The sequence below is a fragment of the Polistes fuscatus genome, unplaced genomic scaffold, assembly GCF_010416935.1.
Source record: "Polistes fuscatus isolate 324 unplaced genomic scaffold, CU_Pfus_HIC Scaffold1, whole genome shotgun sequence".
Classification (NCBI taxonomy): Eukaryota; Metazoa; Arthropoda; class Insecta; order Hymenoptera; family Vespidae; genus Polistes; species Polistes fuscatus.
In genome coordinates this window covers 14,982,202-15,001,679 of record NW_025112997.1, presented here as the reverse complement: position 1 = coordinate 15,001,679, position 19,478 = coordinate 14,982,202, and the positions used below count along the sequence as shown (strand labels likewise).

The following is a 19,478-nucleotide window of genomic DNA, read 5'->3' as shown; positions in this document are numbered from 1 at the left end:
AGGTATTGAAAAAATTGAATACGCATTGAGTATCTTTTCAATTTTTCATATTGTATGGTGTTTAAAAGTGACGAAAATAATGAAACATTATTTGGAAATATTTGTGACAATAAATAATAAATAAAGATTACAAATAAAGATGATAATTTGTGGGAAGGAGATTAAAAATTTGTCAACGAATAATGTTAATATTTATTAAAATAATTTATATATTATCATAATATGTATAGAGATATCAATAATTTAAAATAAATATAAATAAAATCTTTATTCTTTATATTGAAGCGCGAAATTTAAAAAAATAATAAAATTGCTCAAGTTGCACAGGGGAATATTATTCTTATCAAATTTCTTCTAACTAGATATATTTGACTTATTAGAATATTAAATTGCATAAAAAATAAATTGAAAAGAAATAAATTAAGAAAAGATTTTAAAAGTAATTAGTTATAGAGAGGCAGATAAATAGTGCGACAAGTAATTTGAATTTTTCGATCTGTTATTAAAAAAATATTTAGTCGTTCGAACATCCATATTTATGTAATAATAAAATGAAGATTTTTTAACTCCACTTATGGTTTAAAAAATTAACTTTGTCAATAAATAAATAAATTAAATAAATTCCTATATAGAAATGATCGGACATATTTTTGTTATTTTTTATTACACAATTTTTGTTTTGATTATAAAAAAGACAATAAAATGAATAAGAAAGTGAAATAAAATAATTAACATCGACGGTCATCGAGATAAGTTTTCCTTTGGTTTTCGTCACATCGTTCAAATTCATTCTCATCTACATCATCCTCGTACTCCGCATCGTATTTGTAATCATCATCGTCATCGTCATCTTCATACTCGTCATCACTCCCTTTCAATATACCCAAACTTTTTGCTACGCTCTTTACGTTATTGATTACTTCTTCTTGGACCAAATTGAAACTCATTGCTAATAAAGCAATCCCAAATAACAGATACAACGAACAGAGAGCTATTCCTTTGTGGGCGTCTAATTTATTTGGTACGAAGTCACCGAATCCTACAAAAAAAAATTCATTTCGAACCAAAGTTACGTTATTTTTCTTCTGATGGAATTAAAATATTATCACGTTCCTACAAAAAATTCATCCAAATCACAAAGTTACGTCATTTTTCTTCTGATGAAATTAAGACATCTTCACGTTTATAATTTTATTTTGATCAGTTAATTTTATTACTAATAAATTGAAAAGTCTTTGTTAGTTTTGTTAGTTTTATTGTTTTTTTTGGCCTCATTGTACATGTTATTTGTCATTTGTTATTTTAGTAGGTTTATGGTTTCTTATTCCATATTATTTAAGTAATTGTAAGTAATATAATAATGTAGATAAATTGTAAGATTTGTTGTTAAACGATTGTAAAAGTAATGGACCCCTCAAACTCATAAGAGAGGAAGAGTAATAAAGATAATATATTAATAAATTTAAATGATCTAATATTGATCAAGCTAGATTTAAACAGTGTCAAAATAATTTTACCGTATAAACGTGTCTTAGTCACCTCTGTCATAATCTTAACGTTACACAATTTAGTTATAAACCAAGATAAAAAATATGAATATTACAAAGTGTTAAATACGATTTTTCAATAATAGGAATATACTTACCTATAGTCGTGAGGGTGATGAAACAGAAATAAGCACTGTCGAGAAAAGTCCACTTTTCCCATTTGCTAAAAAGACAAGCACCACCCAATATGTAACTGACTACGAGAAATACGCAAAGCCAAATGGGTACTGGTTTTATCGGCTGTCTTTCTTGTTCTTCAGTTGTGGTGTAACACTCGTAATCAACATCGATGTCATCTGTACAGGCTCGTCGGTGCATCGCAAATCCTATTGGTGACATGATTCTTGGTAACGAGGCTTCCCTTCTATAGAAACGTGCTGAACAAAAAACGATTTATTGATCGATAAAATCGATATTTCTTCGCGTGTGTTTCATTGATAAGTTCTGTAAAAAACTATCAATCTTTACCAGTAGAATAATTACTAGGAGAACGTCTCATTCTTTCGGAATAAAATCTTCTGTTTTGATCGAGTCCTGGTGACAAATGACCTGATGATAAATGGTAAGGTGTTGACAATGTTGATCTATGTTGTGGTACACCACTTTCCACTGAATGATATCTTCGTGGTAATGATCTAGTAATCACTGTTGGCTGCCTTTCAATGTCTTCCAATTTATCTTCTACTTGTGTACGATTACCAATCTTGTTGACATATTCAGCTATAAATGTAATACATGTATTTATCGATAAATATCAAGTTCTTTTCAAACTTTCCACATTTTAATAAATCACATAAAATATACAAAATATTGAAACATTTCTACATTACATATATATATGTAAATGTAAAACTAATGTTTTTTAAGAACGAAAAAATTTGGTCTGTTTCACATAAAGAAAAATAATTATCATCAGCTTAACAATGGTTTGTAATATAAACTAAAATATATATAAATAAAAATATATAAATAAAAGTATTAATTTCTTATAGAGGATTCCAGAAATTCCATTATTAATATAAAAAAAGATAGAGCTGGGCTTATGATTATTAAATTCCATAAAAATGTTTACATTTATTTCGTGACGTAGGTTGCCATAAAAACAAATCATCGTCGACATCATCAAAAGCGTATTTGTTGCACAGAACCGGCGACTGATCGGTTTCGATGGTTCCACTTGTTAATCTTCGATCGAGAGATTGTGTGCTTAATTTAGGATTACCTGTTTTCCAAAATGATTTAATGTAATAAAAAAAATATCCGATCAAGGATTTTCTTTATATTTTTCATTTTCTTCTTCATAGATCCTACCTTTGGGTAATTTTAGAGTTGATAAAGGAATATCCGAATTTCTAAAGGAGGTCGTTGACCTTAATGCTGTAGGAGAAGATAAATGATAAGAATAGATTCTTCTTTGGTCCATTCCATTTATACATCTAGAATTATCCCTAATTTCATAGAAAGAAGACAAAAAAAACGTACAAAAAGGTAAAAGAAAAAAAGAACAAATTTTTTTGTTTATTATACATTTATATACGAAAAAATTAAGGAAATAATTTAATGTTTATCAATTACCTGCAATCTGTGTCCGAGTAAGAAGTTCGTCTCAAATCTTCAGGAATTCCTAACGTTCCATCGGTTGATCTTTGAGTCAGCCTAATCGAACGTCGGAATGATGTAGCCCTGCTGTTGATGTCGTATCGTCTAAAAAATTCATAGTTTTTCAAATTTTTAATAAATCAAACGTTGTAAGCTAACATAACTTTAATTTAATAAAATATAAATGACTAATCACCCCGCTTGTCTTGCTGAATAGGATCTTCCTAAACTGGGACGTGTTCGTCTCTTCTTTGGTGGTTTTGTACATACGTAACAACATACTTTCCAATACAGGAATCTATTTCAAATTTAGATAACAAAAATATTCAAAGAAATAACGACAAAATAATAGAAAAAATAAAAATATTTTTAGATTATAAGAGGAGATCCAAGTTGACAGGACATTGAACATTAATTTTATTAAATCATAGTAAGATTCTTATAGAATCTAGATAAGTAATAACATATTTTCCAATGCAAAGATTGAAAATAATAAACAATTTAGAAAAGAATAAAAACAAATGTATCTTGAGTGTGAAGATACATTTTTTTTAAATAAAATAGTAAAAATATTCGTCTCATTAAAATTTGTCACAAACAAATAAGAAGAATAATTCTTTTTACCTAAAACTTGATGCCATAACGTCACCAATATTAGACAAACATAGAAGCATCAATGGTATTCCAACGACGGCGTAAAAAATCGTAACGACTTTGCCATTTTTAGTTTTAGGTGCTATATGACCGTATCCTGAAATCACAAATAACATATTCATTGTATTATATAAAAAGATTCGACGATTTATTTACATACGTATAAATTATATACGGTATATTGTTTATAATAGGATAATATTAGCTATTCGAATGATCGCTACGCAAGGTCAAATTTGATGAATAAAAATGATGCATTAGCGTTCAAGCATAAAACTTTCTTCACGGTCCAACCGGTACATCTTGAGTTTCGGGTTAAGGTCATCAACTTATGGAATTTAAACGATCCGATTAGTTTAACTCAGGTATGTGTCTGTCGATTATTTTACACATTTTAAGAAATTAACTTGCGCGTTTGAATGAATAAACGGTCAAACGAATTTTATTTAACTTGAAATGTTTCTTCTATCTTTCAAAAAAGAAAAGAAAATGAATTTGAACAAAATAAATATAAACCAAGAGCCACGTTTTAGAAACGTTCGATGTTTTTTATTTTAAATGCCTCTCACGTTCGCTAGAAATAAATTATTTTTATTGATTCTTTCGGTTCTCGTCTAACGAAAAAAAAGTATAGGTACCCCCTAAAAGAAAAAAAATTAAAAAAGGAACAGATTAGAAAAATATCAAAATAATTTAATCGAATAGATTTCTTTCTTTTTATATTTTTTTCTTTTTTCGCGAATTATAACTAAAATCGATCGAGGGTGGTACTACTGTATCGGTTTGTTTCTGTATCCGGCGGATGCAAAATGACGCAACGATCGAAAACAAAAAGGGGAAGGCAGGATGAGCAGAATGGTTCGATTTAGCATGAAACTCGGTCATGCGTTCCTTTGTCGTATTGACTTTATTTTTCATGTAATGAGGTTACCACCGGTCTCGTAACGCCATGGATACGCAAGAAATCAAACGACGAGATGGCCAACTTGAAAATTTCGATCGAAAAAAAAAACAAATTTAAAGATTATTCTATACGATAATTTTAATCTGCGAGTTAATTTTCTAATCATTTTTCAATACAAATTTTTTTTTAATTCCATCGTTTAACGAAATATTCCATCGTGCGTCGATAATCATAGCTACAATTAATTATTTAACGAATTTTCAATTTCGTTATAAAATAATTTTATAAAAACTTCATTTTATTAGCCAAGGAGAGCCTTGAAACGAACTCGTCCAACCGAGCACCTTACAAAATTCATTACGTTTAAAATATTTATTCTTTCGAATGTAAGAATAAATAGAATGAAAAAATGTTAAACAATAGTGGGTAAAACCCGAGTTATGAATCATCATCGACCATGATAGCAACTATTCAAACTGTTCGAGCAAAATTTTGTTTGTACTTTTCAGAAAAAAAATAAAAGAGACTGGTAGAATGGTTCAACGATTGAAAACCTGTATATCGATCATTATTATCCTAAAGGACCTCGAACTGAACCACATGGTACATTCACCTACTCACCGTTGCATATATAAAGAGACGATTCACTTTCACTCTCATTTAGTTGCCTCCTAAAGGTTTTTGCGTTAAGAAAATATTATCGTATTCCACGTGTAGGAGAACGTATTGCAAGAATTGTGACTTAATACTTATCTCACGGTAGAAATTAAATTTAAAAAATGCAAATTTATATTATTATCTGTTGTATCATTGTCAGCGTTCTTTCCAAAGATGAAACATGGATTTGGGATAGTAAAGAAAATGGACAGAGACGTAGGAGTGGGGATTTCGGTGATCCAAGGTACGTTTAAACCGAACAATTTTATTTATTTTTTGTGTTATTATTGTTACTTTTTTTTCTATTGGAAAGATTAATGAAAGAAAGGATTATTTATATTTTCAATGATTGTAACTATTGTGTACGATAGATATCAAATACATGAGAATACCGACGATTTCGAGAACTTCGATACGGGTGGCCCATTCGTGGGATTCAGGCCACAGCACATAGGATCTAGACCACAGCAGTATCCAAGCTCCTATGGTCATGGAAATAGGCCGTTTGTGACGACTTATCCGAATAACAATGGAGTCTTGGTAGGACCTGGTGGACCGACAGGAATTATTGGAAGGTATATATATAAAATATTATTAATATTTATTGGCTTGGATAAATTGTGTCGGAATTTTTAGTAGTTTATATATCAATAAATATTATTGATACATTTTAGAGAACATATTTAATATTTCATATATAAATGAATAGTTTTTAGAAGTATTTTGCATAGAAAAAATGTGATTTATGATATATTAAATATAAATAAATAAAGAATGTGTGTGTGTGTGTGCATATCAAAAATGAATGAAATGAAACACACAACTAGTATGTTTTATTCAAAATTCCGATATTAATTATTAGCCAGACCATGCATGTGTATAAGTCAACTATTTGTTTTCTCGACAAATTAAGAATATTTCAAGAATAATAAATCTCTGGTGGACAGGTAAAAGAGTATAAATCAAAGTTATTTTTATCAAAACATGATAAATAAGCTATAATACATATTATATTGCTGTCCTTTGCTTAAGTATAAAAAAAAAGTTTCATAAGATCATTAGGAAAAAACACGTGCTATCAAAATTAACATTTAAAATGTGTGCATACATTTGTTTTATTTATTTCCAATATTATAATTGCCAAGTTCTCTAATAAAACAAATTATTACGATATATATTTTTTTACTTGTCCAATAAAAAAATATTTAATCAAATCTCGTTGATCAACACGTTAAATGCCATGAAAATAATTCGATTTAAATGCAAAAAAAGAAATGTTTAAATGACATTCGAAAAAGAATCTAAACAATAATTTCAAATTAATAACAATATGTTTAATATCACGAAAATTCGATATTACTCATCCGCAAAGTCTAATGCAAGATATTAAATGAATACATTGCGATTTGTGTAAAATCGGTTGGGCACTGAACGTGTTAATTAACGGCGAGCCAGTTATGAAATTTCGATAATGGCAGGCCGCATCCACCGAGCGGATCGATCATCGATTACAACGATAATTTAGATTCTGGACACGTACCCTTCCCAAACCCAAAAGGTTCACGTTATCGTGAATACGATATCTGCAAATGCAGATACAGTTTTAATTGTCCATCCGTTGGATTAAAATTCGTAAGTATTAAATTTTGTAACAATAACAATAACAATAACAATAACAATAACAATAACAATAACAATAACAATAACAATAACAATAACAACAAAATAACGAGTAATTAAATTAAAGGAACAGGAGGAAGGCGAATTAGAAGATATTAATTAATACGTTTGTATTTTTTAGGGTAATTGCGCAGACGGGAAACGATATTGTTGTTTCAACAGTAAAAGTTATCCGAGTTTAGCGTCAATTGATCCACGTGACAGACACTGATCATTCGATTTAAACACGTATTTTCAAATAGGTACGCAAGTAAAAGACAATTTGATTTACAAGTTTGATAGACACAGAGATGCTCCCAAACGATATTTATTTTCCTTAGTTTCAGTATTCTTCAGATAATCACGTCGGAAGGATTGATGTTACTTTTTATTTTCTTGGATTATAATTGACGTTATGATAATGGATAGAAAATGATTTCTCATTCTGTTTCCTACTCACGAGTGTCTCCTTACAAAGACAATAACAATAAAATAACTAAAATTATATCTAGGATGGATTTTGGTTCGCTACGCAGTTCGATATTCGCCGAAAGAATATCAATGAGAGTTATCGTTGAAATTAATTCTAATCGCATAGAATTTATTCTATTACATACTATTAACATAACTTGCCCAATCGTGTTTTAACATGACCTTCGACAACGTTCGTCAAGCTTAGAATAAATGAATCACTTGACAGATTTCGAATACGTCATTATCATTTTTAGACTACCAGATTAAATATTTCAAAGATTTTTTTATTAATTCTATTAGAAGATTAAAATTTTATGGAATAAGAAATAAATGTTATATCTAATATATTTGATTTTTTGTTGAACATTTTTTTCCATGTCATATATAAAAATACAAATAATTTGCAATTTTTTTTTTATTTAAAATTCCTACATTAATATTGGTTGAATTCGTGCTTGTACAATGAGTCACAGAAATATTCGTACCACTATTGTAAATTTTAAACAATTAATATCTGTTTGTAATGAAATGTTTTCAAATATTCTAAATTTTATATTATATGTTTTATTATATAAAAAATATAATTTTAAATTATACTTTATATTAAATAAATAATAACAAAATTGGTATTATACAAGAGATTAATTCTATAAAATGTATTATCAAATACACAGAAGGTCATAGTCAAGTACTACCTAAAAAAATAATAACTGTTTTATCTAGTAATATCCTGTATAGGTACGAATATTCTTGTGAAATCAATTTTGTTGTCATTTGTGTAAACTAATATTTCTCTCATTGTAAGAATAAAATATTTCTCTGTAATCAAATTTAGATCAATTTAAGCATAGAAATTGTAAAAGATTACATTACAAGTAAATATCAATGATTACAAATTTACAAGAGTGTGGACGTGGTACGAATATTCCTGCGACCCACTGTATACGTCAACTATTTGTCTTCTCGACGAATCACAAATCATCTTTTTGATTACAAGGATAAATTTAAAAAAAAATGTCAATTAATTGAATTTACGAGATAACAGAATGTTACGTTTAACACGTTGATTTGTTTTATATAAACGAGTTAGATGATCTTTTGAACTCACCAATTGTCGTGATGACGATAATCGAATAGAACAGAGCACCGGCGAAAGTCCATTGAATGTTATTTTCCTCTTCACTACCATCCCAACCTTCTTTTCTTAATAAAGTAAACAGATTGCTTTCAAAGCCCTAAGAAAAATGTACACGTACATTTCTACACATAGAAAACAGATGAATAAAACAAATGTCCTTTTTTTTGTACCTGTAACTCTCGTAAAGCATCCAACGTCCAATTTTCTCGCACCAAAACATCAACTTCCTTCGTCAATTTCCATAATTTTTCTGTTATATTTCCTCTTAGATATTTCACGTTTTTCTTTATCTATATATGGGACAATAAAAACAAAAAAAGAACAAATAATACGTGTAATATTTAATAACGCGAAGATTTAAAATATAAAAAGAAATTAAATTTGTATTTAGGTGGAACAATAAATATTTTATAGTTTCTCTATTGAAAATAAATAATAAGATAATAAGAATAATTTTATATATGCAAAGTACGGTGCATAAGGGTGCAATTGAATGACAACTGAAATATACGGTGTGGGTCAACATTTTTTACACGATTTTAAAAATCAATTTCCTTCTTTCAACTTTTTTTAGAAATTAATTATTTTCAGACTGTGCAACTACAAGCTTTAAAATTTTTTTACAATCTGTGAAAAAAAGATGAGACTTAAAGAACATTTCTAATTGATTTTGAAAATCTCATAATATTTTGTTTTACCCACCTAGGAACTTCTGGTCTGCTTAGAAACTATATGTTACAGAGTTTCGAAGATTAAATCAAATTTGTCACACGTGCAAGAATACTTTAAGGTAACTTATTTTCTTCAAAACTTATGATGATATTCGGGGGTGAACCGTTTTCTTATAGGGTGTTTCAAAAGTTATGAATAAACTAATATTTATAATAAGATTAATAAGAAACAAATTTAAAAAAAAAAATTCTTAATCTTTTCAAAGATTATTTTCTATATTTTTTTGAATGGAAAGTCAGCCATTTTTAATTACGAAAATTGTCGAAAACTTAAAAACGATGAAAATTCAGACAACTGTGTATAAGACTTTCTTTTTATTAGATATTTATGTTATCAAATTATTTTATTAGATCGAAGATTTTTAGGATATACTGTATATACCGGTTGAGACATTTAAAACAAACTATCTGAATATCTCAATTGACATAAGCGAAAGAAAAAATGTGTCATCGAAAAGCAAATAAACTTTTTTTATCAGCAATAGCAATCGAGTTATTCGATATAAAAATAAGGGTGAGTTTGTTTTAAATATTACACCCGATATATATGTATATTTTATTGTTAGTGCATATATACCAACCTGTTTCTCGTGATCTGCCTCAAGGGATTCAAAGGCATATGCACCTATGACACAATATGCCACGACCAAGGAGACCAACGTTACGTGAGAGAATACACATCTGCTAAACTTCCAAAGAAGACGTAAGAATTTGATGCATCTCGATGGTTTTTCTAGGTCAGCATAAGGGTCATATATTTCCAGTCTCGAGTGTGACATTTTATTTATCTTTTAAATGCCAGGATTATCACACGTGCAGGAACCATTCACTCGCTAATGTTTCAATTCATGATCTAACGATAACAAAATCCCTAATTTCTTCTATTATTCATATTATATTATTTAACTTTTGTTTTTCTTTTATTTTACTTGCGATCAACGCTTTGTTCTTTCACAAGTATTTTAACGTCTGTTAAATATTTCTTCGTTGAGCAAGACCACGTGGTCTTACAACATCTATCAATATCCTAAACGTTCTCCTTCTATAAACGCCAATTTATTTTTAAAATTCTTTTTATACAATTTCTTCGACAAAAAGAAATGGCAGAGAATCCGGAATGATTCGTTCGATGAATTTTCGTATATATTTTCGATCAATTTTTGGAATTATCTTATAAAATATATAGAATATTGATAATTATTTTTTAATCGTATCATTTATACTTTGTGCTATACGAAAAATGAAAAATGGAGGATTAAAAATGATTCGACTAAAAAGTATGTTATTGTTTTTAACTTTTGGAATAATTTACAAAAAGTATACAACAAAATGAAATATTGTTAATTATTTTTTAATTGGATTATGTACAGGGTGCCGTGTAATTGATAGTACAAGTGAGCACCTTTTTACTCTTGGATATTTTTATGTTTCATAATTTGTTTATAAATATTGTTAGAATGATAATATCTCTTGCATCGGTTCTACTTTTATGCTTATCGAATTATGCTTTTAGTTTCTAGGATTGCAAGCTCAGTCAAGTACAAGTATCCGACAAATTTTCAAATGTATTTATTTTTCAAAAATAAACCCTTGTTTGAACAAATTATATTCTCTACATTTTCGACTTTAAATTTTTATTCCCTGTTCACTCGTATCATAATTACTAGACACCCTTTATACATTGTATCACACGAAAAAAAAGATGAAAGATTAAAAATCTGTAAATATTTTTTAATTCTGGTAGAATTTTGTAAAAAATATATTGTAAAACCGAATATTATTAATAATTTTTTAATTATATGATCTGACACCTGTATTACACGTGTGGTTATAATTGTTAGATAAATTTTGCATTAAAAAATAACGTTAAATTCTATCAAATTTAAGACGAATTTGATCGTAAAAATAATTAAAAAGAATATATTTTGGAGAAAAATAATAATAATAAAATGTTGTCACACACTTTTGCATAAATGTATAAGTTAAACCATGCGAATGTCGACCCAGCCGTCGTCTACACGCCCTGAAAACTCTTTTCTCTCTCTTGTTACCGAGAGACACCACACACTGGGAATAATCCTCGGCACGAAACTAAGACAGAAGAGACGGTAACACATAAGCGAGTTTCATCTCGCGAACGGTTGTTCCAAATTTATCCTACCTCCGGCGCATATCGTCGGATTTTCGTCTGTAAACGAAACACCCAAAGCGAATCCACCTACAACAGCGGTAACGAATGTATTTAGTTAGTTCCTACAGTATATGAGAAAGTAGATATAAATATGGTATACCCGTTAAAGACTAAACCATTTGTTATACGTAAATATCACTTTTTGAAAACAATTAATGCTACTTTACTTCTTTAATATATAATTTACTTGTATGTGTTATCTACTTGTTTTAAAAGAATATCATTTTTTTATAAGAATTAATTAAAAAAAAGAAAACAATTTAATCTATCTTTATAAATAATTTATAAGTAATATATGTGTTAATAAGTAATAAGTAGTATATTTTTAATAGAAATGGGTTTGTTCATTATGAAAGTGGGGAGAAAATTGAAAAAAATTAATTTTTATTTGTTTTATAATATATATAAATTATTTTAATGTAATTTTTATAGGATAAAATTGTTATTAAAAGATTGTTAACCAAATCTTATTCGTGACTGTGAAGCTGAATAATGCTGATATTATTTTAAAAATTTTTTAATATAATTTTTATATATTCAATTTTATATTTTTATTATAAAATAAATATTAAAATAAATTTTATCAATTTTTTGGCTTACTCCAATTTGATAATTATTGCGTATGGTATATTTGAATATAAGATTATGTTAAATCGTTAGCATCTACATTTGTAAGCTTTACATTTAAAATATTTGAGTAATCAAAGTATTTGAAGCACTGGTCACACATGTCTTCAAAGTTTATTTCAATGATTGAGTAATACTATTCGTACCAATGCATCTAATCATTCTTTATCTATGTCAAGGTGTGCATAAGTTTTTAAAGACTGTTAGGACACCATTTTAAATATCGGTTAATCAAATGCAACAGCTGTGTAACATAGCACTGTCGATTACGTTTCATTTCTATTCAAGATATCGTCTTAGAAAAATTAACATCAATTTCTTAATTTACGTACTCAATTTCTACAAAAAAAATTTTCAAAAAATTATTAATTTAAAAATAATCGAATAAATATACAAGTATAAAAACAGTATACGAAATTGAAAAGTTTTGAAACTATACGTTTTTCAGTTTTCAGACTACGTCTCGAAAAATAGTAATGAAATTAACATTAGAAAATTGTAGATTAAGAGAGTAAAAAATGTAAGTAAACGATTATGAAAAATTTTGAAATTTCGACCAAAATAAAACTTTTTTTTTAAAGAAAAGTAAGTTAATTGTTTCTATGTTAGGTTGAAAACTTTTCAAACCACTTATGTATACTTTGTCATGAATATCATACATATATGTATATTAAAATTATTTATTTATTTACTAATCAGGAAATAGGTAATTTTCGATGAAAATTCATTTAATGTGGACATTCATTGATTTTATTTATTTATTTATTTATTTCCGTTGAATGTGACTTCATTAATTATAGTAAATTATATATACAGATAGGAAACATCGTAGAAACGAGCTATCCACGCTCGAATGAGTGCATTTTAAGGCACTTATTAATAAAAGGCACATAATTCAGTACTAAAAAAAAAAAGAAGATTTTTTTTAATTTTGTCAATAATATTTTTCCATTATATTATTTATATAATTTTTGTTATCACATATTCTTTTTCATTCTATTTTTTCTCTATACACACATAGCAAATAATAATTTGTTCTCTTTTAAAGAAACGAATAAGAATGAAAATCTAAAATTTGTCCTCTTCGAAGGATACAATAAATCAACGTTCGAAAATTGTAAATTAAGCGTAAAGAATGCGAGTAAATAATTACAAGTTACGTAAAATTATTTTTACATGGGTGGGTTGATAAGTTTTGAGCCTTAACAAAAAACGATTTTTATTTATTTATTTTTTTTTTTTAAATGAAAGTTAGTTTGAATGAATAAAAATTGTTTCTGCGTTAGAGTCAAAACTTGTCACCAATCCACGTATTTATTATATGAAAGAGAGTTTTCTAATCTAAAATTGTTTACATTTCATTATTAATGATCATGGTGCAACATGAATCGCCTTCTCATAACTCATTTTCGAGTATGAAACGTATTTATTAAATATATATGATTAACGTTTCGTTGAATTCGGAATATAATCGAATATAGTCAATTTAATAAAGAAAGCGATCGAGGTTCACCATAAGAAGAAGTAAAAGAAAAGAGAAGATAAAGAAGATACGATATCGAATCAAGTATCATTCACATAGAGCAAGTTAAAATGAACGAAGATAATCTTTAAAGGAATATAACGAGACAGGAAGTTTGCTTCATTATACTAACAAATTGTGAAAAGATGTTCGACGAATACAAATCTTGTGAAGCTAACTTAGTGACAGATGCTTCTAATCAATTGAAATTTTCAAGCAATGTCACGTAGAGACATTAAAATGTAAACTGTTAACAAAAAATTCGCATTTGTGCGTGTGACAAGAATATCATAATAATAAATTTTGATACAATAATATTACTGAAGAAATATTCTCAAGTAAGATTTAAATCGATTCGTGATATAAAGAATTAGGTGAATATTCATTTCATCTAACAAACAATATTCTTCAAACTTTTTCGATTAACGGAAGGAACCCTTATAAGTGTAAAAATATTTTATGAAATTCTTCATCGTTACTCAACAAATGATATTAATACAATGTAATATATCTGAAGAACAATTCATAGAACCCTTAAGAAGGTTGCGTGGAACTTCAGGGTTCCCATGGAATACAGTTTGAAGACCATCAATCTAAACGATTGAGATTGACGTTTGTGAAATTGTTGTTTAGACGATTTATCAATTTTTTTGCTAATATACAAAAAGTTGATTATCGTCGATTTGTCGCTGATATCTTTAAATCAAACGAACATGTCAAAGAGAGGTCAGAAAATTCGGTGATAAGGATTATATAATAATGTGAAAAAAAAAATTGGTAATAGGATAAAACTCTGTCATCTGTGAGAGTTTGTAGCTAAATTAGAAAAAAGAACGTGACGCTAGCTTGGACCAAAGAATCCAAGGATTTGTAGTGTTCTGGTAACTCGTTCCACAAGCTGATCCTTATATCGCCAAATGGTCGTGTCTAAGATGCTGTTCTCGCGATACTCGACGCAAGTCTTCTTTAAAGACTTCACACAATCAGCACGATAATGCTGCAGTTGAGCATCTTCTGTCTCGATCGGATAACTCGTACATCCGGCCCCAAGGCATGCCAATGGGAAATGATTGTGCAAAGTGACGACTCGTTCAGGATTATGGAAGCACTTTATGTACTGGTTTGGTTTAGTGAAGTTCTTCGAACGGTAGACGTGTTGCAGCATGTGCATGTATCTAAAGTAATCAGAACAAATTTCATGTTAGAATATCTGACATTTTATCTTTAAATATAATCTCGTTCTAACTTTTATTTTTTTATTTTTGTTTATTTATTTATTTTTTATTACGTATTATATTTTTTGCCATAGAAGAAAATATTTTCAGTTAAATTGAGAGATTAATTAATTATTCAATGTAATTTTAATTGAATCTTGTATCAATTCTTATTTGTTTACTAATATTAAATTTTTGTATTATATTTTTATTTATCGTAGAAAACAATTTTTTTTTTAATTGAAACCAATGATTTAATATACACTATAATTCTTACAAATGTATTATTTGTTTATTTTGTATTATTAGTTTTTTTTTGCTGTAACTAGATTTATACTCTTAATCTACGTATTACTCTAATTATGGCAATTTTAAAAATAACACCTAAAGGAAGAGGAAAATCTCTTTTCCTCTCTCCCTCTCTCTGCCTCTCTTACTGCAAAATTGTCACGTTAATTATTATTGAAAGCTTCCGCTTGACCGACTTGCGGATGATGGCATTGAATCATTTATGCCAACCACGATTCTGCATGCTGCAGTGCATTCTTTAATTCGAGACCTTCCTAACGATTTGTTTGTAATTTGACAAGTTGAATAATGGATACGATTACGCGAGAATGATCTTTTCCAAAATCAACATTCGTTGCAAATAATATTCGATTAATATTCTTCCAATCTATAAAAATTCAAACATTTTTTAAATGCGATTTCTCTATCTTTTTTTATTGTTTGTTCATTTTAACCATTTTAAAATCCTACAGACAACCGTGACAGCTGTTTTAATATCAACGAGATTAATCACCAACGATACGTGAAAATAAACGTCTCGCGAAAATAATGTCACGTTGACGAACAGGATCCGAGATACTGTTAAGCAATTATATGCCGTGAAAGTCAGCGCACTCACCTAGGTATGTCCTTGAAATGGCCATGGGGCTGCAGCAGGTCGTCGAGGAAGTAAACGTTTCTCACGTTGTAAGAGGCTCGTGTCTCGTTTCGTATTTTGAAGGCCTTTGGTAAAACCCTTTTCATAAGGTCCTGCCAAGTAGCATCCTTAACGGGCATGATCACTTCGTCGACATCTAACAAAGCTATATATTCGTATTCGTACATGTGTTTGTAAAGACAATCATTGTAGGGTATGAGTTCGTTTTGCCTTTTATGATTAGTTTTTTTCGTTAGGTACATGTGTTGAAACGAGGGAACGTTGGGTTGTCCCCCGGGTAGTGTAAGAGGTGTCACATGTACTTTACCGAGTCTTTGATAATAGTTCAAAACTTTCGTGATATTAGGATGAACTTGTAGTTCGTAGAAAAAGATTTTATCCGCCCCAAGAAGAGTGATCAATTCGATCCATTCGACTAATCTGACCGATAGATCTTCGTGTAAGAAATCCAGACCCTTAACGCAAACGGCAAAATCCTTTTTACGTTCAGGTTTATTGTAAATAACTCGGAGATTGTTAGTCGCAGTGTCGCAAGGTTTTTCTACCATAGAAATGGAAGCAGGTGGACCTTTGGTCCAATGAGATTGCGGAATTTTGCAAGCTATAACGTAAGGCTGATATATTCCCTGTTTATAATTACCCCATTTAGGATACCATATATATTTGTATTCTAAATACTCTACTACTACCGGACTTTTCTCACCGTCAAACCACATCTGACAATAAGTTTTAACAGTAGGCTCGATCCTATCGATCATACCAACGATCCTTATAGCCGGTCCGATCCTCGAAAGCTTTCGTTTATCATAAAATGCTCCGAAGAACTGGAAAGTACCGTTACTTGTCCTCAACGTTTGCCAGTAAATGTTATTAAATTCTAGATCGTAGATCGAAGGAAACTTGAAATTAGCACAACTCTCGTTACCCTTTTTGGATAATTTATTTTGTTGACCGTTTAACTTGTTACTTTTGCTCCAATAAGCAAGCGGTAAACTGGGTAACCTTTCTTCGATCTCTTCGATCAACTCTTCTTCAGTTTTAGCTGGCCTCTTATCCAACAAGGGTTCCAAATCCAATGGATTTCTCGTAACTGGATTCTCGTAATTATTTTATTACCTACGATCGTAGTTGTTGGTATAATCGATCCACCAGCTATATTATTACCAAAACCAGTTTCTGGGTCCTTAGATCTTTGCAAAAGATAACGAGATAATGCGAGACTACTTGATGAACCAGAAGACGTTTTATCGTATCCTCCTGTTCTCACGATCGCTTCACGACGTACGTAATTGTTATTATCGTCGATGACCAAGTCACCAACCGCATTATTTTCTTCGCTACTTCGACTACCACCACTACCACTACCACTACCGGGACGAAATGCACTGTTTTCGGCATGACGAAATTGAACTGCTGCTATCATCACGAGACTCCAGGCAAAAACGAACACGAGGACTCGCCTAGCACGTCGCAACGTGCTCCCGTTGCAACTCTGCAACATCCTGGTTCTACTTGTTTTTTCTTTCCCTCTCTCTCTCACTTTCTTTCTTTTAATCTTCCTTCTTCTTCTATTTCTATCTTTCACGAAGCTACCGCTTCGTTCAGGCACTGCACAGTTTTCGCATCAGTATCCTCTGTAACACACACACAAAGAGATTTGTTTTATTATTTTATATAATTAATACAAACATTTATTTTTCTATTTAAAAATTAAAATTTGTTGTCTCGAATTTTGTCAAATTCTTTTATTGCTTCAATCATCTCTAATAATTATGCAAATATGCGCAAATATTATTTGTTTATTATTTTATGTAATAAATAAAATTAATTTTTAAATCAACGAGAATTACTGTCCTTTTTGTCAAATTTTATTTTACATCAATCTCACCTGTAAAATACGCATGTTATTATATTGATTTAATTATTTTATATATTTTGTAAACAAAAAAGAAATTCATTTCTAAATTTAGAATAATTAAACTTCATCACTAAATATGTTAAATTTCACACCCATCAGGTATCTTTTTTATAAAACATACACACAATTAATATTCGTTGAGTTATTTAAAGAAAATTCATTATTAAATCGAGAACAATTGTATTTAAATAATTAAAAAAAAGTACACAAATGAGATTTAACCTGAATCAACGTGATCATACAAATTCTCGATTGTCTATGAATTAAATCGAATATTATATTTCGATATTATTCATCGAAAATACATACATACATATATATGCATACATCATTGTCTCTTACACAACATACAGAGAGCACGGTACGAGCATGGCCGAAACAACTTCTCATCGATTATCAATAGCTCGCCAGAGTTTTGAAATTATCTGACTGATGTGAAAGAGAAAAAGAGAATCGGAGAAGAGGAGGAATGAGCAAAGAAAGAAAAGGTCGGCTATATGCAGTGATTAGAAAAATATTTCGTATTGCGATACCTAATTTTTTGACTTAAATCATATCCTCGAGATTAAGTAACGAATTAGAATTATCACTTATAATTATACAACTAAAAATAATGTAAGTAACATGAAAAATACAATTGTCCGATACGATTGACAGGAGACAACTAAGAACACTAAGAAAGATAATGCCGATGGAAAGGCTATTAAGGGCTTCAGAATAGATAAGGAAGGATAAAAAAGCAGAATTTTAATTCAGTATGACTCATTGGGTATTTTAAAAATCATTTGAAAATTTACTGAATGATTATATTACAATGGCTATCTTAAAGATAAAAGAATATTGGTCAAAACTTGATAACGAACTGTTGTTTCGTACACCCAGTATAAATACATATTTCTGATGTTTATTTGAATATGTGGAAACAATATATTCGTATGCCTCTTTTGACCTGAAAGATTACCTCCAAAATCTTTTTTATATTTTCATATTAAATGAATTACAGCCATAATTGGTAAGAGATATTCCATTATTATTTCGCCAACATTTATGGATCCAATTAGATGTTCGTTCAGTACGTTATACGGTACCAATACAGTTATAGTTAAATAACCATAACTTCAAACGATGGATAGATCGAAAAGGACCAATTTCTTAGATCCCCAAGATTACTGAATATCACGCTAATGGATTTTTATTTGTGGAAAACAGTGGAAAAAACAATTTATCAAATACAAATGAATACGCAGAGGGATTCGTGACGTATTAACTGAAATTTATTAAGAAAAGTAAAAAAGAAATTAATAACGTAATCAATTCTATTCTCTGTAGATTCCAATCTTAACATTCATAACAACGGACGACATTTTCAAATGGAATTATAATTTTTGAATAAAAAATTTAAAAGCTCATGATTCCATAACATTTTGTTCTTATTTTTAATTATGAAATATAAATATAAATTATATAAAATATATATAAATACGAAATATAATTATAAATAGATGGGTTGACAAGTTTTGAGTCTAAAATATCAAACAATTTTGTTCGGTCAAACTCGCTTTTATTAAAAAAAGAAAATAATTGTTTGTTTTGTTAAGGCTCAAAACATTTCAATTCACGCTAGTATATTAATATAAAATACATAAATTTAATACCGATGTATGAATACATATCTAGAAACCATTGATTTTTAAAAC

General features: G+C 29.0%; 2 protein-coding genes across 3 annotated transcripts in view; both read right to left on the bottom strand.

Annotated features, from left to right (window-relative positions):
* Positions 1-685: 685 nt before the first annotated feature.
* On the bottom strand, positions 686-10,176 carry LOC122514750. Of its 2 annotated transcripts, none has more exons than XM_043631779.1 (11): positions 9,945-10,176; positions 8,803-8,922; positions 8,603-8,729; positions 3,771-3,897; positions 3,343-3,444; positions 3,123-3,251; positions 2,859-2,995; positions 2,620-2,769; positions 2,016-2,267; positions 1,646-1,924; positions 686-1,039 (listed from the first exon to the last, which is right to left on the bottom strand). In XM_043631779.1, exons 1-11 carry the CDS (start codon positions 10,140-10,142, stop codon positions 729-731), a joined length of 1,932 nt encoding a protein of 643 aa, XP_043487714.1. In that variant the 5' UTR covers positions 10,143-10,176; the 3' UTR covers positions 686-728. The 2 variants fall into 2 exon arrangements, with proteins under 2 accessions (XP_043487714.1, XP_043487717.1); XM_043631782.1 differs by having other exon boundaries at positions 2,859-2,983.
* A 3,171-nt stretch (positions 10,177-13,347) lies between these two features.
* The window catches only part of LOC122513754, a 33,431-nt gene continuing 27,300 nt past the window's right edge, over positions 13,348-19,478 (bottom strand). The window contains 3 exon segments of the mRNA XM_043630226.1: positions 13,348-14,878; positions 15,825-16,969; positions 16,972-17,497. Of these exon segments, the coding sequence (XP_043486161.1) occupies positions 14,545-14,878; positions 15,825-16,969; positions 16,972-17,364 (1,872 nt within the window). The 5' untranslated portion in view covers positions 17,365-17,497 and the 3' untranslated portion in view covers positions 13,348-14,544.